The 23,156-nt window shown below is 50.1% G+C and overlaps 1 protein-coding gene across 1 annotated transcript; it reads right to left on the minus strand.

Moving 5' to 3' along the window:
- Positions 1–16,207: 16,207 nt before the first annotated feature.
- On the minus strand, positions 16,208–22,618 carry LOC135185479 (sulfate transporter-like). The gene is given in 5 exon segments (XM_064162246.1): positions 16,208–17,908; positions 18,740–19,355; positions 20,257–20,327; positions 20,329–20,418; positions 22,523–22,618. Coding segments are annotated over 5 exon segments (2,505 nt in total). The 3' UTR covers positions 16,208–16,276.
- Positions 22,619–23,156: the final 538 nt, after the last annotated feature.

Genomic DNA, 23,156 nt, shown 5'->3' on the forward strand with positions numbered 1-23,156 from the left:
ACCTACCCCTTTCCTGGACAAGTTAGTCTTTCTTTTTTATGGAAAACTAATTTTTTGGAGACAAATTCCACATTTACAGTCTGTGAGCTGGAAATTACTAAACAATCCATCAGAAATTTAAGGACAAGAGAGATGAAATGACAGTTGATAATAAAACATCCTCAGCCTCAGCAGACCTGGGTACCTGAAGAACTGCTGGTGCTCCCACAGCTGTGCTGAGGAGGATGCGAGGCAGTGCCTGTGCTGGGCTGCATTCTCTGATGCTGCCTCTTCTCCTCCCTCTGTCCCTGCAGGCTGCTGTTGCTGCTTGTGCTGTGCATGTATGGTTTGGGTCTTCCTCTTGAGCGTGAACATCCATGGTGCTGCCCAAGGTGGAGCGGTGACTGACGGCGTTATGTCCTCTGCTCTTCAGCATCATCTGGTGTTTCCCCTGACTCCTCTTGGGAGAGGCTCTTGGAGTCCAGGGCCATCTCAGTCCTCTCTCTGCAGGCCACAGAAGTGTGACTGGCCCTTCCACCATTCTCTTTTACCTGTTTTATAAAAATCCAGTTCCTAATGATTTCTTTCCCATTTGGTTCCTTTCTCCTGCAAAGAAGTTCTGGGGGAAAAGACCTGCCCAGAAAGCAGAAATATGTCTCTTGCCTCCTGCCATCACCCCATGGTGAGAGGACCCAGCTTCCTTGCTCACAGCACCATGGGATGGTTGGGTGTTTGTCCTTCTGCACTGCAGAAGGCACTGGCTGCTGCTGCTAGGGCACTGAGACCACTCTGGTGAAACCAGAGACAAGATTCTGGTATAAATTGGCCCAAAAGTAGGAAGTGGAGGGGAGCAGTGTGGAAACAGCTGAAGGCTGAGGGACAATGGCACCACCTCTCCCATTAGGCAGCATGGAGCTTACCAGACACTGGGCCATACTGGATATTACAGTCCTTCAACCCATAAATCACCCTGCTAGGAGGGAAGAAGACCCAGACCCCTGCCCTTCTTCATCCCTTCTAGAGCACATGGAGTGAACTTACCATGCAAAAACAAGGAGCAAGGAGCCAAGCCCTGCACACTCTGTGCAGAAACCTCCTGAAACTCTGTAGAGCCAACAGCTGCACAGCAACCTGTGCTAAGCCCAGCAGGAGCAAGGTCCGTGCAGCCATGGATGATGTGCCAGCGAGGCTGAGCTGTAACCCTGGCTGCGTAGGAGCCCTTGCTGGGCTCATCATTTATATGCATATGAGCCTGTGTCTATTTCCAAGAGTGCTGCATCTCCGCGTGAATAAGGATAACTATATGCAACCGTGAATAAAAGAGCTGAGTGAATCATTCATCATGGATTACTGATAGGATTAATTCTACCTCTTTTTCTGCTCTCAGGATGCCTGCAACTCACCCCCCACCCCTCCCCCCCAAATTTATTTTCCCTTTGTTATTAAATATTTTTGATGATGAAGTAGATTAAAGCCAAGTAATTTTTCTCCTCTTTGCTTGGCTGAATGAGATGTTTGCTGTCAGGTTAACCACTGCAAATTCTCCCAGAAAGAGAGTGTCTTCTTTTCTGCCATCTGAGCCTGGAAGCTTCAGAATCTTCCTCCATGAACATTCACGTAAGTAAAGTGCAGTCATGGGAATCTCAATGGAAAATGAGCTCAAAACAGGGCAACAAGCAGAAGTGAAGGGGCTTTGCAAGCTGGCTGGAATGAATGACCACCAGCTGAGTCAGGCAGGGCTCAGGTAGGGCTGTGCTCCACTGCCAGGGTGGTGGGAAAAGGACCGTAAGTGTGCAAGCTCTGCTCAGGAGGTTCAATGCACACAGGTTAGGAGGTTGTTTAAGCTCCTCTTTCTGCCAACAATGAGAAACCAGCTCCTCTGTGGAATCTTCAGAAAAAGTTCTGGACCTCTGCACTGCATGTGTTGGCCTTCCAGACAGAACATAAGGATGAAGAAACCCAAATCTATCTAAGGGTACTGAATGTGCCGAAGGAGCTCTGAAGTGTGGAAGGCAGAGTCAGCCTTCAATGGCAGTGAGCAGGCTGCACCCTTGCCCACTCCTAGCAGAGGAAGGACACAATCCTTTGGCAGGGCTCCACAATGGCTTTCCATGTGGCATCAGCACAAGACCTCAGTGACATCAAAGCATGTTGCAGTACATTTAGATCACGAGCCAGCAAAGCAGTCCCAGGCTTAGCAGTCCTGCCCAAGCAGGGAAGAGGCTGGTGTGGATGTGGTTCTCTCTGCCATTTCTCATGTGCGTTTCTTTTTCATGTGCATCTCTTTCTGGGTATGGCAATTGCCCAAGAACAGAATCTGCTCTTCAGAGATTTGAAGCCCAGCACAGGGTTGACTGAAGCCAGGAGCTGGTTCCCCAGGAGTTTTGGAAAGTGCTGGCTGATGCTCTGTCTTCGTGCCCATCTCTTCATGGCAGATGCTTCATACGGCCAGCACATTCAAACTGTTCATATGCAGAAAGCTGTTTCCCACCCCAGACCAGTTGAAATGCAGCTCCACGGGAGCAGCAGCCTATGAGTCACTCGCAGGCTACTGCCTCTCAGAAGACTTTTCTTTGCATTCTGTTAGGGAAAACTGTTTGGGTATTTTCTTCTTCGGGTGAAGGGAAACCTTTGCCTCAAATCAGCACAGTACACACAGACATCCCCATGTTCACATGAACAGAGAAGCTGTCAACATGAATGCCCATGAGCATCACATGCAAAATGATGCAACCCCAGGGAAAAAAACACTCACCCAAACCAGTTTGATTCACACCAGTTTGGCATGTCAGCTCCTCTCCAGATAGGACAATGTGGATCCTGTGTGCAGGTATGTGTATGTCCCATTATTCAGTGCAACAAGCACATCCTGTTGTGTCTCAACCTGGCTCCCCCTTGGCCAGCCTCACACCACACAGCACCACCCCGGGTGTTTTTACACAGACAGGCCAACAATTGCTCCCTCTCCAAGCTGGGGACCAAGGCTGCTGTTTCCATGGCAGCACATAGATGATTCTACTTGTGATCAGCCCTATTATTAAAATATAAACCAAAATAAACCCAGAGGACCCCTTCACCCTCTGCTCTGGGCTGGAAACCTCAGGCTGCTGCTGTGTTTTTTCCCATTGTGTGTCCCTGTGGCTGCTGGAACTGTGTGTGCAGTGGCAGTGGTGCTTGGAGCATCACACAGCAAGGCTGCAGTGCACAGCCTCAGAAACAGCTCAGGTCAGCACTGAGATGGGAGCCCACTGGAGTCAAGGCTATTTAGCAAGCAGGAGGCTGGGCCCAGCACAGAAAAGAGCCAGCAGCACAGTACTGCTCTGGGGTGCTCTCAGCTACTCAGGAAGAAAAAATGAAGCACCTGTTAGAAACAGAAACCTTACTTCTGAAGTTCTTTACTTGCTTAGTGGAAAATTATTTCTGACCCCATAGAAAATCTTCAAAACCCAAAGAGAATAAAGAAGGAGTCTTCTTTATTTAGAGCTGTTCATAAAGAGAACAGCCCAGAGCCTGCAGGTGACTGCAAAACTTTTCTGGCAATTGCATGCCAGGTGTGTACACAGTTGGAGCCAGTACTTGCCTAAGTGGCCAGTGTCTCATGCCCTGGCAGCCACCGTGGATGCCACTTCCCTGAATGTGGTGGTTTTTTTTCAGTGGTGTTAAGGGTGGGATTAGACTCCCCACCAAAAACAACAACTTTATGTAAATCTGCCTCAGAGAGCAAATCCATCACAAGTCAAAATGAAATTGTATTTACAAAAGAACTAAATAGATCAGTACAAACAAAAGCAATAAACTTACACATATGTATGTATCTAGCATAGCAACGGCACAGAACCCACCCTGCAGCTTAGAGAAAGTCGAAATAGAGAAGCCAGAGGTCAGAAGAAACAGCACAGTCTGGGTCCCAAATCAGAGTGAGCAGCCAAGAGCAAAGCAGCAGCAAGAGAAAGCACACAAACTATGCTGAAGATGTAAGGTTTTCAATATACCAATGGAATTATATTAACTTCTTTGTTGCCATTTTATGTCCTGCCTTTTACTCGAAAACTCTAATAATTTTCCATTTACAATTAGTTTCTAACCTAGGAACCAGCTCAAACTGCCACAAGTGGGGATTGCTTTTATGTCTCTAGGATGATATTTGGTGATCTGCAGCAGCTTAGCACAACAAAAGTTAAACTAGAGCTGCCCATCTCAGAGCTGGGCTTTGACAAGCCCACCTAGCTAGTCCTCCTCCAAGCCTAGGATCAAAAGCCATGGCTGGAATTTGCAGAACTACCCTGGCATTTAATAAATGCAGAAGACAATTAAGGTTTTTGTCATCCAAGAAACAAATAACACAAATTCCCCACCCAACACTCACTTCTTGTGCCACGTTTAACCTTCAGCCATTCTCATTTCTCCTTTCTGCAGTTTCCACACTGCTTTTGGCAAAACACATTGCAACATTTTCACAGCCTCGAAGGGAAATTAATTCTTTGGCTTCCCAAACACAGCACTTATTTTAAGCTGAATAACAGGCATGGTAGGCCAGGCTGGGCACAGGAGTGGAAGAGCTCAGCGAGAGGAAATCACCTTTCAGCAGCAGCAGCTGCTGTGCTTCCCCTTGGAGGCCACACACAGAAGCTAACTTGCCTTGACACAGTCTCTAGAGGAAAACAAGAGAAGAGAAAAAAAAAGAGAAATGTCTGCCTGTGGTCTAGCCACAGCAACCTAAAGCTTCCCAGCAGTGTTCAGCCCAGTTATTGGAATGCCCGGGGACAAAAACTGGTCCATCTAATGCTGTGCTTTACCTATAGTGGTTACTAGTGGATGCAGGAGGAAGAGGGTAGAGGGCGTTGGGCAGGCAGGCTCAAGCAAGCACGCTGCATCCTCGGGACACTCTCCAAGCGGTTAACCAGCCCTTAGCCATTGAGGACACCACCACCTCAGTTGTTCTTCCATTAATTCCTCCTGCTGCATTATGAACACTTTCTTGGCATCTGGCAGCAAGGGGCTCCTGCATTAATTACCCCTCATGTGAAGTGCCCTTTTGCATAGCTGGAGTATACCAGGCACCTGTGGCAGCTGCTACTTTCTTCTCCGTGTGTGCAACGAAGCAGGGGACATTCCTCTCCTGCTCACACAAACACACAGGCACTCCCAGGGGCTCCTCGTGAAGCTAATGCTTTAATATGCACTAATGCTCCTGCTTCCTTCAGCAGTGCTTTCACTAGATGTGAAGATCTTGACAGCTCTAAAAGCCTATCAACAAGTATATGTCTTAGCTGGAGAGGCAGGAGCTCTTTATGCAGGTAGCTAAAAAGCAGTATTAGAGGCAGGCCTGCCCACACGCTCTAAGGAGCTCACCCCACCAACAAAATACCAAGCCCTCCTGTCTAGCATTTTCTTTCCGAGTACTAATCTCTCCCAATCTGCACATGAAGGTGCAAGCTGCACACCTCTGTTCTCTGATGCACTGAGAAGACCAAGTCTCCTTTCCTTTAAACTTGCTGCGCTGCAACTGCTGCTGCCGGCAACATCCCACCTGCTGGGCTGTTCCCTCTGCGCTGCCTGTGCTGCCTCCTCCCCACAGCAAAGGGTGAGATGTTCCCTTCCTGCAAGTGGAGCACAGGGAGAAATGACACCATTGCTTTTGAGGTGAGGTGGCCTAAACAAGTAGGGGTGGAAGGGTGGCACGAGGTGAGCATGGGACCTGAGAAAATACAAAGGGCTCCACTGTGTCTGCATCATCTCCTGTGAATGGCACCAGCTCCTAGCCTTTGACTGATGAAGCCATGGCTGCACACCTCCCAGTGTCCTCCCTTTCCTAAATGCACCACTCTGAGGGTAGTTACTCCTCTCTGCACTGAGCCAGAATAGGAAAAAGGACACAAAAAAGTTGTACCTTCTCCCACCCTTGGCTGCCTGCCTACTTTTATCTTGTATCCAGGGCTAAACTACAGCAGCTGCTTTGTCACCTGAGGACCTCTCCCCAGCCAAGATGTGGGGATTAGGGGCAGGGAGAAAAGAGGAAGCCTGCAGGTGGAAGTGAAAACAGATTTATCAAAACAGCAAAACTAATACCAGTTGGAAGTATTAGTTTTGGTACTCCTCAGCCCAGTGAATGTGCAGTGGTCACAACAACCAGCAAAGCAGTCCTTGGGAGCAGAATGGTAAGTGAGCTCCTCCAGCAATGGGAAGACACAGGAAAAGAAAGAGCCTAAGGCAAGAGGAGATCCTGTGTTCAGCAAAGTTCTCCCTTTATACTGAGCATGGTATTTATGGTCTGTTACACACCTGTAGCCAGCTCAAGTCAGCTGTCCTAGCTGACTCCAAACTGCAAACACCCTGCAGACCATAGCTGGTGGATTCTATCCCAACAAAACCAAGACACTACCCCACAGAAGGGTATTTCCCATGTAATGCCCCAGGCTATACTCACACTCCAGACAATCCCTGAAACCAGGATGACTGCATCCGTGGCACCCACGGGGACAGCTGAACACAGCGCCAGGCTCTTCCCAACACCCTCTGCCCTGCAGGGGCAGATCTGCCAATGGGCAGTGCTGCCCAAGCCATGGCTACCTTCATAGCAGGGTTAGAGGAGACACACAGTTTCTTGAAAATCGGTGCCCAGCCTCCTGCAGCAGCTCCAGGCCAGGGGCGAGGGCAGGCTGGACAGCTCTGATGCATGTGAACCAACAATGCCATCCAGTGGCTGGTGAGCCCATGCTCCCACACCTCACCGACCTGCACAGCTATCCCCAGCTTCCACTTCAGCTTCTCAGTTATTTTGTGCATGCCACCTTGTCTCCAAATAGATACTCTCCAGACTTAAATACCCACAGCAAATCTCCTGTGTCCAGATGCTCTCCCACCAGCACACATACCTCATGCTGAGCAGCCCTGCCCCAGTGACCCCATCCCCACAAGCTGCCCTGCACCCATGCACTGCCCACATAGAGCAGAGCAGGGCAGTGGTGGCAGGGGACAGTTAGCACTGACAGCTGTTGCATCTAGAGTAAGTACTGATTCAGAAGAGAGGGCCAGCATTTGTTGCAAGTTCAATGATTCAATTAAATAATCTTTTAAAAAAAATTAGTGTAACACAGAAAAGTGATGAAGAGATTCCTTGGCAAGGATGGTTTGGAGAGGAAACAACTTTGAAATGTCAGCAATCGCCATTTACATCTCCTTTGCTTTACTGAACTTTACTATCTCTTATTCACCACCTGCTTTGTCAGTCTCAGCTGCTCTCTGGCCTGGCATGTATTTTACAATACAACTAACATTTTCTGTACGTTATAAAGAAACCTCAGCTTAATCCTCATGGTCTAAGCTCACCCTCCTCCATGCCTCAGGCAAGTGAAGCAATTTTTGCTTTGCCATTTATCTCTACCATCCTCCTTGCCCTTCTTTGAGACTTTTCTTACTTTCCTGCAGGCCAAGAATCTCAGAACTTTACCTTGCTGCCAAGCAGGCAGCATACACAGAAATCGCTCTCTGCTCCTATTCTACCCATCAAGATCACAATGTGACACCTCCTACCTGCCTGAGCCAAGACCCTGCCTTCACCATCTCTGTGCTGTGTGTCTGATGGCTGTTAGAAACTGGGCTTATAGCCTGTTATGGGTGTGCTGGGAAACAATTTATCCTCCTCAACATTTTTTCAGTAATAACAGCACCAAGGAAGAGTTTCTCTTTACGTTTCTAAGACCTGTGTTCCAGCTGGATAAAAAAAATCAAGAACCCCAAAACCCCATCATATGGCTGTGCTCACAACACCAACCTCTGCCTAAAGCCCTCTGTGGAATATCATTTCCCTCCACAGCTTGATTTGATAGCAGCCATCATTCACATCTTCCAGTATCTTCCACTTTGTGCCAGTGTGACACGTCTGCCACCCCCATAGATCATGGCAAGCTGTCAGTTACTGATTGCCACACACACAGCAAGCAGAGCTACCAGTACCAATGTGCTCACTGTTTTCTCCAGCCCTATTAATAAATCCCACACGGTCAGGAGTCTGCTTGTCAGCTCTTCTCTGCTGTCTTTTCATTGAAATGGAGGTATTCTTGGGTAAACAGCCTGCAAGGGAGAAGACAACAACAATACATGAGACAGCAGGTTTGGTGGTGCTTCTGAAATCTCTCCAAATCCCTATCCTGCTCCAGTGGACCACAACCATCACCTTCTAACATTGGCCTTGTCCCCAGGGGAGGGCCCCGGGGGAATCCCTTCAGTTATCCAGGCAGTTGTGCATCCAATCTCCACTATGATTTGCCTTCTTCATTATTTTCAATCTTGACTATTACTATTGTTGCTATTACTAACAAGGACTTCAGACTCTCAGAGGACATTAGGAGGTGCACTAATTATCCAGGCAGATGGCTGCTGCCAGGAATGCAGAACACAGAGCCCAGCACACCCAGGGCTGCAGTGCCCGCCTGTGCCCACGTCCACCCCCTCCCCTTCTGCCCCCTTCTTGCTTTCCTTGGCACAGGCTTGGCCTGTTCAAACCTTAATCAGCATCACCTTAGCTAACTGACAAGGGGCAATGGGTGAAAGTCGAGGCATGGCAAGTTCCATGTAAACATAAGGAACTGCCTTTAAAAGAAGCTGCAACAACCATTTTTAGCCAGGCATCAGTCCTGCATGGAGCTAGAAGAACTACGGAGCTGCCTTCCCCAAAGAGGTCTCGCAAGAGCTAGTGAGATGTGAGCCTCCAAGTGAATAACAGCACATCAAAAAGCAGAGCACCTGCTTGAAACATGGAGGAAGCATCATCAGGAAGAGTGGGGAGGTTTGTCATTTCCTGGGCAATGACTGAAGGCAGAGTTATTTGTCACTAAAAAGCAGCATGGGGACCAGGGCTTGCAGCGATGAGTAAAATAGAGGTGCTTTGATCTGTCTCCTCTTACTGATGGACTTCCTGATTAAAAGGCAGAAAATGATCAGACATAAAGTGGAGCAGATTGACTCCATCCAATTCCTTTCCAGGCAAGGATGAAGAAAGGGCAGAGTAGAGCTGGTTCAACAGCAAAAGAGCAGTTGCAGAAAGATTTCCAGTCACAAGGCTGACCACTGCCTTCATCACAGAGACCACAGAGACCAGCAGCTACTCTTACTTTTGAGTATCCTGGACACTGCAAGAATTTTGCCCCAGAGGAGAAGAGATCCAGCAGTCCCTGTTTTGTGCTGAATCCCTCAGGAACTGTTCACCCATAGCTGGACTATGGTAGCCCAAGCCTTTGTCACCAGGCTGTCTCCAGTGGAGCATTAATGCTGGCCATTGCCCACAGCTCCCTGCTTTCTCTTTCTAGCTCAGTTTTGTCTGCTACATAGAGCTTACATGAACAAACATTTGCAATCCCAAGCACAAATCCAGGCTGGGCAGTGACTGGCTGGAGAGCAGCCCTGGGGAGAGGGACTTGGTAGTCTGGTGGACGAGAGGCTCAACATGAGCCAGCAGTGTGCACTTGCAGCCTGGAGGGCCAAGCAGAGCCTGGGCTGCATCAAGAGAAGTGTGGCCAGCAGGGCGAGGGAGGTGATTCTCCCCCTCTACTCCACTCTGGTGAGACCCCACCTACAGTACTGCATCCAGATGTGGAGATGCTGGAGCATGTCTAGAGAAGGGCCACGAGGATGCTCAGATGGCTGCAGCAGCTCTGCTATGAGAACAGACTGAAGGAGTTGGGGCTGTTCAGTCTGAAGAAGAGGAAGCTCTGAGGTGACCTTATTGTGGCCTTGCAGTATCTGAAGGGGGCCTACAAAAAAGCTGGGGAGGGACTTTTTAGGCTCTCAGGGAGTGACAGGACTAGGGGGAATGGAGCAAAGCTGGAGGTGGGGAGATTCAGACTGGACGTGAGGAGGAAGTTCTTCAGCATGAGAGTGGTGAGACTTTGGAATGGGTTGCCCAGGGAGGTGTTTGAGGCCCCATCCCTGGAGGTGTTTAAGGCCAGACGGATTTAGGATAGGGTGTCCCTGCCCGTGGCAGGGGGGTTGGAACTGGATGATTCTTGTGGTCTCTTCCAACCCTGACTGATTCTATGAAACTGCACATGCTGGCAGCATGCTAACTGGTTTACTGCAGTCATAGATCTGCAGAAGCAACTTCTTGCCATTATAGAGAGTGTGTTTTTCCAGGAACAGGCAAGGGAAGCAAAGAGAACAGCTCTCCATGCAGCAATCAGTGTCTCATATGCTTTCTAGAAGGGGAAGCAAACACCCATCAGCCATGACAACCTTTATTCCTTAAACTTCCCCAGAGGGAGCATTTCAAAGCATCAAAAGGATTTAAACCTGTCCAGCTGCTGCTGAGGCATAATTAACAGTTGCACAGTCAGCTCCAACTGCAGCTGACAAAGCCTTAGCAGCCATCCTCTATTTAATCACACTTCTGAAGTATTTATAGATCCACAGCAAGGCAGGGGGTAGACAGAGTAACAGGTGAGCTGCATAACAGGAGGGAGAGCATTTGCTTTCAGCTGCACAGCATTTCCTTGGTCCCTGATGAAGCTTTAAGGGACAGGCACTCAAGATGCCCAGGGGTGCAACCTGTTGGCAGCAGGACACAGTGGCAGGTGCCCTTAGGTGGGAGACGTGGTGGGTGAGCCCCCAGCTGAGATGTCAAGGCCCTTTAGCAAATGGGGGCTCAGGCCATTACAACTGAATGCTGCAGGTAGACAAATGCCTTATATTCTCACCAGGAGCCTTTCTACACAAGGAATTGTCCCAAAGTTATTTTGCCCCCTTTCTGCTCACATCTGCCTCCACCACAAGATGTAGGTGGTGAGAGGCCAGCCTGACTGCCCATGACATTGATTATAAGCTGACCTTGGACTGTGCTGTTTGTCTTTCCTTGTCTCTCTTCTATGTCATTTACAACCCAGGGCCTCTTCCTAGGGACTAACATAAAAATAGCAGTTACCCTGGAGCTACCCTGGGGACTTGTGGGGACAGAAGAATGCTGGATTACCAGGATGTTTGACTCGTGGGATGGAAGGTGATGCTGGAGCTGAGGGACTGGGAGACCTGGGCGAGCAGCCTGTGCAAGGACTGCCAGTGAGATCCCAGCTGCTCTGGGCTGGAGAGGAGAAGGAAGGAGGGGACCTCAGTTCTCCTTTCTAAGGTAAGGCATCCCATAAAAACTGCTGGCTAGATGCAGAAAATGCCATACTTCTCCCAGCCCCGAGCAGAAACTGCTCACATTAACAACCATTTCCCATCACAGAGGGCTGGGGAAACTGCCACTCTGACAGTAACCCTGTCCATGGCATCTTGCACCAGGCTGTGCCCAGGAATTATCAGCACTGGTTTTACTTCCTGACGTGGTTTTATGATTCCACTGAAAACATAAATGCATCTAAAGTCTAACAAACAATTCCATTTTGCCCATAAACAGTCTTATAAAGAAAATTATGGCAATGCTATTCCAAAGGAGACAGAAGGTCTCTATCCTTGCAGGTAACAAAACTCTTCTTCTCTACTGATTTGCTTTTCAGACAAAAACCTACCACATTACTCACTGCTCCATGGCTGATGTAACATGTCTGCGGAGTTGCAGCGTGCTGTGGTGGCCTGGAAGGACCCTTGGAGAGAGGTGCTGCAGCTTGCAAGAGCTGCACCCTGCTGACACCCAAGGCATGCTGAGCACACCTGTCCATCCAGCTCTGCAAGCCTCTTCACTCAATTTAGCTTCAGCTGACACAACCTCGCTCCAAGGATCTGCAAGCAGCTGGGTGTCGTGGTAGGCCTGATGGGCCCAAAACAGGCTTATACACGGCCTGGCTTGCCCAGGCATGTTCTTCTGCTCTCCCTCCTTCTGTTTTGGGGAGAAGCAACCGTGGAAAGGGAGACAAAAGAACCCGGAGCTATTGAGTCTAAGACCTCTGGCCTGCCCAGACTTGTTTTACATCCTGTGGTAAGCAAGGTACACAAGCTTAGCCTGTGCCTGCTTTGTGCAAGGCCTCTGCTTTTCCCCAGTTCCACCTGATACGGTCAAGCTTGGCTGACTGCCACTCTGCTTGGCTATCCTGTGTCCAAAGGCACATTGGCCTCGGCCCACACTGATAAAAGAAGCACGCGGGTGAAGGCAGTGTGCTCTGCCGTGCTCTGCCGCTCTACTTGTGCCCGCTGCAGCTCTACTTGTGCTCGCTGCCGCTCTACTTGTGCCCGCTGCCGCTCTACTTGTGCCCACTGCAGCTCCAGTTGTGCCCGCTGCAGCTCCAGTTGTGCCTGCTGCCGCTCTACTTGTGCCCGCTGCCGCTCTAGTTGTGCCCGCTGCAGCTCCAGTTGTGCCCGCTGCCGCTCTAGTTGTGCCCGCTGCCGCTCTAGTTGTGCCCGCTGCCGCTCTACTTGTGCCCACTGCAGCTCCAGTTGTGCCCGCTGCAGCTCTAGTTGTGCCTGCTGCCGCTCTACTTGTGCCCGCTGCCGCTCTAGTTGTGCCCGCTGCTGCTCTAGTTGTGCCCGCTGCCGCTCTACTTGTGCCCGCTGCCGCTCTACTTGTGCCCACTGCAGCTCCAGTTGTGCCTGCTGCCGCTCTACTTGTGCCCGCTGCCGCTCTACTTGTGCCCGCTGCAGCTCCAGTTGTGCCCGCTGCTGCTCTAGTTGTGCCCGCTGCCACTCTAGTTGTGCCCGCTGCCGCTCTAGTTGTGCCCGCTGCCACTCTAGTTGTGCCCGCTGCAGCTCCAGTTGTGCCTGCTGCCGCTCTACTTGTGCCCGCTGCCGCTCTAGTTGTGCCCGCTGCAGCTCCAGTTGTGCCCGCTGCCGCTCTAGTTGTGCCCGCTGCCGCTCTACTTGCGCCTGCTGCAGCTCTAGTTGCGCCTGCTGCCGCTCTACTTGTGTCCGCTGCAGCTCTACTTGTGCCTGCTGCCGCTCTAGTTGCGCCTGCTGCCGCTCTACTTGTGCCCGCTGCAGCTCTACTTGTGCCCGCTGCCGCTCTACTTGTGCCCACTGCAGCTCCAGTTGTGCCCGCTGCAGCTCCAGTTGTGCCTGCTGCCGCTCTACTTGTGCCCGCTGCAGCTCCAGTTGTGCCCGCTGCTGCTCTAGTTGTGCCCGCTGCCGCTCTACTTGCGCCTGCTGCAGCTCTAGTTGCGCCTGCTGCCGCTCTACTTGTGCCCGCTGCAGCTCTACTTGTGCCTGCTGCCGCTCTAGTTGCGCCTGCTGCCACTCTACTTGTGCCCGCTGCAGCTCTACTTGTGCCTGCTGCAGCTCCAGTTGTGCCTGCTGCAGCTGTCTCACTGCATCCTGCCTGCCCTCTGCAAGGCTTCCGCTGAATCAGGACTCAAGAGGAACTAGGTCAGAGACTATGCTATAGACTCCCAGCTTCCTGTGAAAAGAGCCTGGGGAACTCCAAAGCCTCTAACAGCTTTGAGACTGCCGACAGTAACCCCTCCACGTGCTTTGGGTACTGTCTGATACTATTTTGTGAGTAAATACTTCAAAGCCTCTCCTAATTCATTAATTACCTTCTGCCGTAAGCAGAAAGGGGCTTCCTGTGCCCTCTAGTGGATACAGGGTATAATCAACCACAAGAGTCTTCTCTTCCAGCGTAATGTTGGTGTTTGCCCCTTTAAGAAGTGCTCTAGTTTGGACTCTTCCTCTGTGTGTATAAACTTCCAACCAGTGCAGGGTATATTTTTTTAACCTCGTGAATAAGATTTCTGGTGAGTTCTAATGTTAATAAACACTTTTCATAGTTATTAACAATCTTTGCCTGCCTATCAGATTGAATACAGATTGCTAAATTTGCATAATAATTTGCATAATCCGTCACACTGGGCACACCATCCTCTTTAACTCATTTGAAATAGCCTTTTGACCATAAAAAAACCCCAACATTTTCCTGAACAGAGCCAAAGGAATTCCTTTTCTATGCATTTAATTTGCAGCAGTTTCCTGTCCCTGGGCTCCCAAGTGGCTGCCAAAGCTAGAGCTCCCTTCAGTGGGATATTTCTGGAGCTGCTGGGGGAGAATAATCACACAAGGTAGAAGCTGTTTTTACAGACGGGGTTCACAAAAAAAAAAGCTATTCTGGTACTTGGCGATGCTGCAGAGCCTTCGTAGTTCAAAGACTCACCTCTGGGATGCAGAAGCAGAGCCAGCAAGATGTTGTCTGCACAAAGGACAGGTTCCTGTGTCCTCTTGGGAGCTTGAGCTCCCTCTAACTGCACACCCAGCTGTGCCACAAGCACAGGGCAGCTCTGTCCCACTGCTACAGGGACAGCAGTGAGTGTCCAGCCGCAATCAGCATCCGGCCATGCATGTGGCACAGATTCTGCCAAACACTGGGAGAACTGTGGCCATTGCAAGCTGTGGCACACGGCTTACAGCTCATGAAAAGCAGCTGGTGATATCAGATACCTTTTGGGGGAGAAAATCTGTCATTTCAGCCACAGAAGTCCCAGGAACTGTAGTCTGTAGGTAACTGCAGGGGAAAGCACCTCTCCTCCTTTGCAGCTGAACGTTCTGAGCCACAGAAAGGTCCTGCGCAAGAACTGTCAGCTGAACAAACTCCCAGCACTTCTCTGAAACTTCTGTGCTTTTAAGGGAAGTGCTTTGCTCTTGCTGGGTGTGCTGCTGCTATTTTGTGGCTGTTGAAGGACTGTTAAACTCCATGCCATAGGGTGTTTGGAAAATAAATGAGCCTCTGCAATATGCTCTGCACAGTGACTCAGAGGTGGTGGGGGAAAGAAAAGGGCAGGCCAAAATACAAGTGGCAAAAGATTAATACGCATTCATGAGCAAAGGAGTGAGTGGGACTGCTGGTTTCCATCCCTGGTGCAATCGGACCATAGCACATCTCAGGAGGTGGGGGACTGACCTTGCTGCCTGGCATCCGAGGATACCTTGGGGTGTGCATTTCTCCAGAATGCAGTTTTGCAGAGACTGCACCACCAAGGAGAATGCTGCTATGCCCTCTTTGCCTAGTTACTGTGTTGGGCCAGTATACAGACACTAGAACTGCACACAGGAGGAAACTCCAGGTAACAAGCTTCAGTTCCCTTTATGAACCTTATGGTGGGTCCAAACGGGAGGCTGCAGCCCCTTTCCTGTGCGGGGTGCATATATTTAGATGCACAGCCGAGAAGAGCTGCTTATCTTCATGCAGAGCCTCAGAGGCTGGAGCTGTGCTTTCCTGTGGGATGGTGAGAAACATCACCAGCGCTCTTCAGACCTTGCCTCTAGCTTACTGTCTCCTCTCTACCCTCCCTTTCCCCAGAAAGCAATCAGGTGGTGGTTAATGCCACCACTGGGAATGGGATTTCCAGGCATAAAGTTTGGGGTCAGTCCCAGACCTCTGGGGATAATCCCCTGACAGCCCTCACGGCAGCGATACTCGCTGCAGCCCCACGTACCGGGCTGTCGGTGTTGCTGCGGTCAGTGGAAACAAAGCCACTGCCAAACGTCATGCGGTAAGCAAGCGGGGGCGGCCCAGGCTTATCTGCTTTTCTACAGCCCTGCAGCCGAGCTGCCCCGAGCTGCCCGGAGGCCCTGGCGGGAGCCGCCGGCAGCTGCCCCAGCCTCCGCTAGCGGTGCCCGCTGCGGCCACAGGCAGCCTCCGGCCCGGCGCGGCACTGCGCACCGGGGTGCAGCTCTCCGGGCTGCCCCGCGGCTGTACAAAGCGGGTTTGGCACGGCAGCTTCAACCCGACCTCCGTCCGTGAACAGTCCCCCAGCCCAGCTCCCACGGACGCTGCCGTGGCCGCCCCGGGGCGCGCAGCGCAGCTCACTGCTGCCCCCCAGCGCCCACGCGAGACGCGTGAGCAGGCGGAGCGGGGCAGAGCGCGGCGGGGGCTCGCCCTGGGAAGCAGCGTGGCGAGCGAGGCACTGGGGGGTTAATGGGAGCTGGCCGTGGCAGCCTGGCCTCCGGACGCCCTGCGCGGCATCTCAGCCTTTCCGAAGACAAAGCGAAGAGCCATCCTGGCTCCTCACCGCCGGGGCAGAGCCGGGAATGCTTCTCGGACCATTCCCCTGTGGGCAGCCTCTCTGGAAACCCACCGCTTCCGCAGTGCTCTTGCCCCATACCTGCTGCTGACAGTTCAGCAAAGTATTTCTTGCATGCTGTGACCCCACAAAGACCAAAACTGCCCTCAAGTGCATACCAAGGCCACCTCGATTAGAAATCACTCCTCACACACAGGTCTACGAAGATGCCTGGAAGTTCAGCTCTGTGGGGACCAGGAGAGGTATAAGGAAGAAATTTCTTACTGTGAGATTGGTAAAACACTGCCCCAGGTTGCCCAGAAAGGTGGTGGGTGCCCCATCCCTGGAAACATTTGAGGTTAAGTTTGATGGGGAACCTGTTCCAGTTAAAGATGTTCCTCCTCACTGCAGGGCAGTTGGACAAGATGACCTCTTGAGGCCTCTTCCGCCCCAAAACATTCTGTGATTTTGTCCTTGCTCTCCTCCTGCTGCATATGGTACCACCATTCTGCAAACTGCACGGCTTGATGGACACTGTGGAAAGCCAGCTGACCACTACCACTGTCTGTCTCACCAGCCCACCCGCCCTCCTGGAGGCGGTGGCGGATGGAAGGGTTGCAGTTGGCCAGGAGCACCTGGACACCAATCTCCTTGTAGTCACGATGTGTCTCCTTTAGCACAGAGAGACCCACAGTATCTATGAACTGCATTGCCCCACAGTCAAGGATTAAGGTGTGCATATCTAAGGAGGGAGGACAAGCATCTGCTGGAGGCTTCTCAGTTCTTTTCTTGGCAGGTTTCAGACAGTCAAACTTGGTGTTAAAAAAGCTCTTGCTGTTGCCTGTGTCTGCATTTACCTGGGTCTCCAGCCTTTGGCGCTTAGCAGCCATCAGGATAGGATTCACCCCAGTTTTCTGGTAGAGAACAGTCTTGAAATAGTCCTTATTGGCATAGTAGAGAGATGACTCGAAGCGGAAGATTTTGATATTGACAATACTGCTAAGCTGCTTGTAGGTGGACTGATCCTCATAGATATCGGCGTTGCTGACCTTGCCCAGAAGCGTGGCCCTGGGTCTCTGAGTGCGGAATATGATGCAGAGCAGAGCAAAGCAGACACCCACGAGGAGCCCAATCTCCGTAGTGATCAGCGTGGAGGACAGCATGGTTGTCCACCACACAACCGTGTCCAGCTTGCTTAGGCGCCACATGCGGGGGATGTCACGAAACTTCCTCAGGCCCCCTCGCAGGTTGACGATAGTGACCACCCCCAGGATGGAGGTCTGCAGTGAATAGAAGAGTGGGGCAATCCACAGCAGCACTAGCAGCAGCACCAGGGAGGTGACCAGGCCAGACACCTGGGTCTGTGTCCCTGTGGACTCCTTCAGCAGAGTCTTGGTCAGGGCTGCAGAGCTGGCAAAGCAGTAGAAGAAAGAAGGGATCAGGTTGCACATGCCAATGGCAATCATCTCTTGGTTGGCACGGACAGCGTAGCCATGCTTTTTGCCAAAGATTTCTGCCAGGGAGACAGTCATGGCAAAGCCAATAACGGCAATGGGCAGAGCGTCAACTGCCAGGCTGGAAAACAGGTTTACATCTGGTAGAGTGGGTTTCCTGAAACCAGTGGGGATAGTCCCACAAACAGCAGAGTTGTATCGCTCTTCGAAGTTGAAGTAGTAAGATATTACTGTGGCAGCAATGACCACCAGCAGCTCTATGGGGAATGGGGCCTTCATCTTCTCCTTGTAGCAGTCATTGATCTCTTTGACAGGCACTATGATGGCCAAAGCAACTAGGCTGGTGACCAGGTCACAGATGTTGGTGTTCTGGATGTATCTGAAAAGGTCAACCCATGTCAGGACAAAGGATCCCACCCCTTCGTGACGAGGTACTTTCAGTCCCAAGAGATACTTCATCTGGGATGTGATAATGGTGAGGCTGGAGCCAGTCACAAAGCCACTGAGGAGAGGTTCTGACAGGTAAACAGCCACAAAGCCCAGCTGGAAAACACCCAGCAGGATCTGAAAAGCAAACCAGCCATACCTTTAGCATCAAGGAGGACTGAAAGAGGAGGTTGGTGATTTATGTCAGTTTCCTTTCACTTGAGCATCTCTGGCTATTCTGTCTGCTGAGCATTCAGTGTCAGGCAGAGGACTTTGTCCTCAGTAGTTAATCTGGGAAATGGAAAACCAGAGACCTACCTGTAGGACTTGTCTGTGCCCTGAGATAATGTGCAAAAAAGCCTACAAGATCCTTGCTGCCTTCTCCTTACACTGCATAGCTGATGCATAGCTGACACTGAGATCCCAGGCAGCAGGCACGTGAAAGCAGCTGTGAGGATCACTTGGTGGCATAAAACCAGTGTTATGCACTGGTGAAAGTGTCTGAAGTATTTCAGTGTCAGATAGGTTCAGGCAGCAGGCACATTGCCAGGGAGCATGGCTCTAGAGGGGAGCACCTGCTGTTGGCAGGGTCCTTGAAGGTGTATTTGCCAGCCGCAAGTCTGCTCCTAACCTGCACCAAAAGCTGGCCCAGCTCCAAGATGGGGGTAGTGGAAATGTGCTTCACAGGTCCCTCTCTTCCCTTGCTGTGTCTGATCCTAAAGGATGCTTCAGATATGTCCAAGGATCTGGCCTATCACATGGAAGGAACAAACCCCCACATTCGGCTATGATTGGGGGTTTCCTAAACAGTACATCTGATTCAAGGGTGCCGGGGTCCAGTCATGTCAGGGAAGGCTTTTCATGATTTCTAAGACAGCATAAAGGCTGGAGCCTAGAGATCTTTAGTTCAGAGAAGTTCCTAGGAGGGAAAGGACAGAGAAGAAGCAGCACAACAGTGAACATTCGTACCTGGTAAAGACCGACCAGAAAGCTTAAGGAAAGGGCCACAGTGATGGCATAGCAGCTCTTGTCACAGGCATCTGTCCTGTTGCTGAAGAAGGTGGAGTTGCCAGTGTTGTCATCACTGTACCCTGCCAGCTGCAGGTGCCGGTTCACAGACTCCCCAATCATCAGGCACAGGACACCAAAGGAGCCCACGGAGTTATGGCGTGATGTGGCCATAGCAGCATAGATGATATTGCAGAAGAAGTTGGTGTAGACTCCATAGATGGGATCCTGGTTGGCTAAGAGGGAGTAGGAGATAGACTGAGGGATGGCAACTATCCCCACCAGGAGACCAGATATGACATCCCCAAGCAATTGTGTCTTGACATTGTAACGAGGAAGCCAGTCCAGCACTGGGAACAGCCGGCAGAAGAAGGTGGTGATGGTTTGATGACTGCACGTGCAGACCTCTCTGGCTTTCTTTAGGATGAGATCCTTGGTGCTGAAGTCTGCAGGCTCATACTCCTCCAATTTGATGTGCATAAAATTGGCAGGACTCTCTTCTGGCGTTAGGCAGCTCAACACATCTTTGCTCTGTCCTGACTTCTGGCTTGGCACATCCTCCATTGCACCAGGAAAGCTAGGGTGGGAGAGCAGAGAGCCGTGAGGTGTCTCGGTCATGTACATCACCTGCTTTGCTTAGCTGCAGGGCTCATGCACATTGTGTGGATAAATAAAGGAAAGCAACCTCAGACAAATCACAAAGCACCTTCCCGTGGTGCCACCAACTTGTTTGTTTTCACTTGTGGCACTGATAAACCACAACCCTGAGACCATAATGTAAATTGCATTCTCACTGGCACAGATACTCACATCAGGGACAGTTACAGAGACCCCTGTGCTCCTTCCTAACTATCTCCAATTTTGGAACAAGACAGCAGAATGGGTTAAAATCAGACAGTATTACTTGACTGAAGGTAAAACTTTGGGATCTCTGCATTTCTTGATGATGCTTCCACTTAAAAAGCAATTTGAAAATGTTGAGATATTCCAAGTGATGCCTTAGGAATGTAACCTGTGGATAAGGGAAGTAATTTGCAAATTCATTTTTCCTTTAATATTCCCAAATTTTAAATGACATTGCTGGCTGGCATCAAAGTGCCCATCACAGAGGCTCCTGCCTGCAGAACGAAAGCACCCTGCAGTCTCAGCCTGGGTCAGTAACAGGCACACTTTCCAGAACTGCCCCACATTATCCAGCCAAAATGAAACTGCAACAAAACAAACCTTTTGTCCAAAAGTGAACAGTAAACACAGAAAGAAGCTCCCCTGAGAGGAGACCTAGAGTGGCTGGAGTTCAGAACTTAAACTGGCATGATGAGAAATCCCATTATCTTGCTCTAAGGGGTTGGTTCACATCACTAGTCCCAAGCTGTATCTCTTACCCGTGGCTGTGGGTGTCTTCTCCCCTGGGGGCAGACCTGTCTCCTCACCTCGCAACGGGCTGTGGACAGAGAAAGCAGAGTCTAACAACTGCAAACCTGTTTCCTTTGCCTTCTTTGTGGACCATGTGCCACTTCCCTTGAGAAGAGATCTTAGGTCCTGGGCCAAGTGACTGGCCCTTTTATCTTGTTCCAGCTGATGAAGATGGTGCAGCGGGCCAAACAGAGCTGTATTTTGAAAACAAACATCATTCTGGGAGACTGTTTGTGATGAAAACTTGTTCAAGCCATTAACAATGACTGACAGGGTTTAGAGAAGTGCTCCTGCCAGATAACAGGACTGCTGGTATCTGGAGATGTGTTTTCTAAACAAAGGGAACGATGCAGAGAAATCATCTTCTCTGCTATTGCTCTGCCCCAATCTGAACTCAGAGAGCTCTGTTATACAAGTCCTGCCAGGCTTCTCTGCTCATGTTTTCATCTATTCTGGGCAAGCTTTTGTTCCAAAAACCAGTCAAAAAGTAAAACTTGTTCCAGAATGATTTGCCTTTCCAGGTAGCTTTTCCACCAGTCCCACACTCTGAGGCTCTGCACTCACTCCCCTCAGCCAGTGCTGCCAGGCCCTGCCAAGGCTCCATGCACACAGCTCTGCACTGGCAGCAAGGGGCCGATGACATTGGATATTTCTAGGGAGGGAGAAGTTGATGCATGCCAAATCTGCACAATCCACATTCAGCACGTGCCTTTCAGAGATCACAGCACAAACAAGAAGGGATTTTGCTTTGCAGAAGTAAGCATGATTCAGCGAAGTGCAGGGATGCATTTCTTTCGTAGGTAAAGGTCAACAGTTGCATTAGAGGGCAGGAAAAATGTGATGTGTCATCATCCTGAGCTGAAACAGCAGCCTCGTAGACCCTAGCTGTAACTGTTCTGCCCTTGCAATCTGTGCCATCAACCTACCTCAGGCCTCTCAGCACACACTCCCATCTACAAGTCTCACCTCATTTTCTGCATTTGCTTTTCCATCTCATTTCCATCAGCCTAGTCTCTAAGATTTTACTGGATGTGCCATCACCCCGTGGAGCAGGGCGAATGCCTGCAGTCAGAAATCTTAGCCCCTTCCTCTGTTCCTGGCACAGGCTGTGTTCTGGGCTCAGAGAGGGGGTTAAGAGCCCACAGCATTTGGAGAGGTGGTGTGGAGCAATGACATTTTCACATGGCTTTGATTTAGATGCTGGAGAGGCACTCTGAAGGAAGAGAAAGGGAAGATCAGCATCCTGAGATGCATTTACCTCATCAGTGGAAGTCTGTATCTTAGTAATTTGAAGTAAATAAATAAGAAACATCAGTGCTCTCTGGCAGCAGGAAAAAAAGGAGAGCACATGGTAGGGGAGACAGCTGCTCAATGTATTTATCTATTTATGTGAATTCTTCATTCTCTGCCATTCCTCCACACCTGATGTATTTTCAGGTACATCTGTTTATAGCTCCCCTTTCTCTTCCTCTTCTCTCAGAAATTGACTGTATGTTTCCTTGGTTGTGTCATTTCTCCTGTCCTTAAAAAATTATCCCTTCGTATGCTTTATAATCCCTCCCAGTTATAGCTCATTTTGTGTCTTGGCCCATCTGATGTTGTCTCTACTCACTCATTTTCCTTTTTCATCTTATTCCTTAGCAAATGACCCAAATTACCATTTTCATCTTAAAATGCAGTCACTGAAGAACTGGTGAGTCAGCCACTGAAGAGCTGGCCAGACTGGTCTTTTAAGTTGGCTTTTTTTTTGCTGGGATGAAACACATCTGAGCACAATCCATCTTTAAGTTTTCATCTCATTTAACAAGCATTCATTTCCAGTTTTGGATCTCTGATCTGTCCACCACGAAAATGGGACAAAGTATGTATTCCATTTGTGGCAGTATCTTGGCTGCCTTTGACCTCTGCCCAGTCTTCACTGCCTGCTGCTGCCTTTCTTTCAAACTTCACTTACACATTCTGGAACTCTTTTGTTTGTTGAGATTTCCTTTACCACCTGATACAGCTTGGTAAACCTTGATATAGCCATGCTCTTCCACCTCTCCCAGGCAGTGGGTGAGCAGTTATTTTGTTCATGCACAGAATCACAGAATTATTGAGGCTGGAATAGATCTCTGAGATCATCAAGTCCAGCCTATGACCTAACACCACCACATCAACTAGACCAAGTGCCACATTCCTTCCATCTTGGTCCTTTCCCTGCCATCCTTTGTAAATGTGACTCTCCTTTCAGTTAAATGGGAAGCCTACTCTACAAATCCTTTCCTCCCACTCCCCCTTTCTTGTGCACAAATTCTCAGTTGCCTTTGTACACTTTCAAATATCCCATACTTTCCCTCCAATTATGTTCTCAAGCTCCTTGTCCCAGGTGGCTTCCCGGTGCATTCGGTTCTCTGCACTGACCTCTTTGAAACTGTGAGTCTTCATGTCACAGCAGCTGCTGCATGGTCCTCTGTGCTGGAATCAGCCAGGTTGGAAGAGACCTCCAAGATCATCCAGTCCAACCTATTACCCAGCCCTATCCAGTCAACTAGACCATGGCACTAAGTGCCTCATCCAGGCTTTTCTTGAACACCTCCAGGGATGGCGACTCCACCACCTCCCTGGGCAGCCCATTCCAATGGCAAATCACTCTCTCAAATAAAATCTGTAAACACTGAGAGGCTATTCTATGTTGTCCATCCTGCCCTGCAGAGAGGCTGTAAGAACATACTTGGTGACACTGAACACTTTTTCATCATGAAGTGAGGCAAGGGCAGAAACTGCACACATTTTCTAGTTGCTCCATAATGGAACTTCACCTGACCTTGAGCAGGCTAAGGCTGCCCTGTCTTCCAAATGCAAGGTCACTACAGCTAACTGCTGAAACTGTTTGTTTTCAGATGCATCTTTAAGAGTTGACTTTATTGCCACCATAAACCGTTTAGCTGCATTCTGGGCAAGGCTGGGTGGGACAGATGGCATT

Source organism: Pogoniulus pusillus, chromosome 22 (genome assembly GCF_015220805.1).
Source record: "Pogoniulus pusillus isolate bPogPus1 chromosome 22, bPogPus1.pri, whole genome shotgun sequence".
NCBI classification, from domain to species: Eukaryota; Metazoa; Chordata; class Aves; order Piciformes; family Lybiidae; genus Pogoniulus; species Pogoniulus pusillus.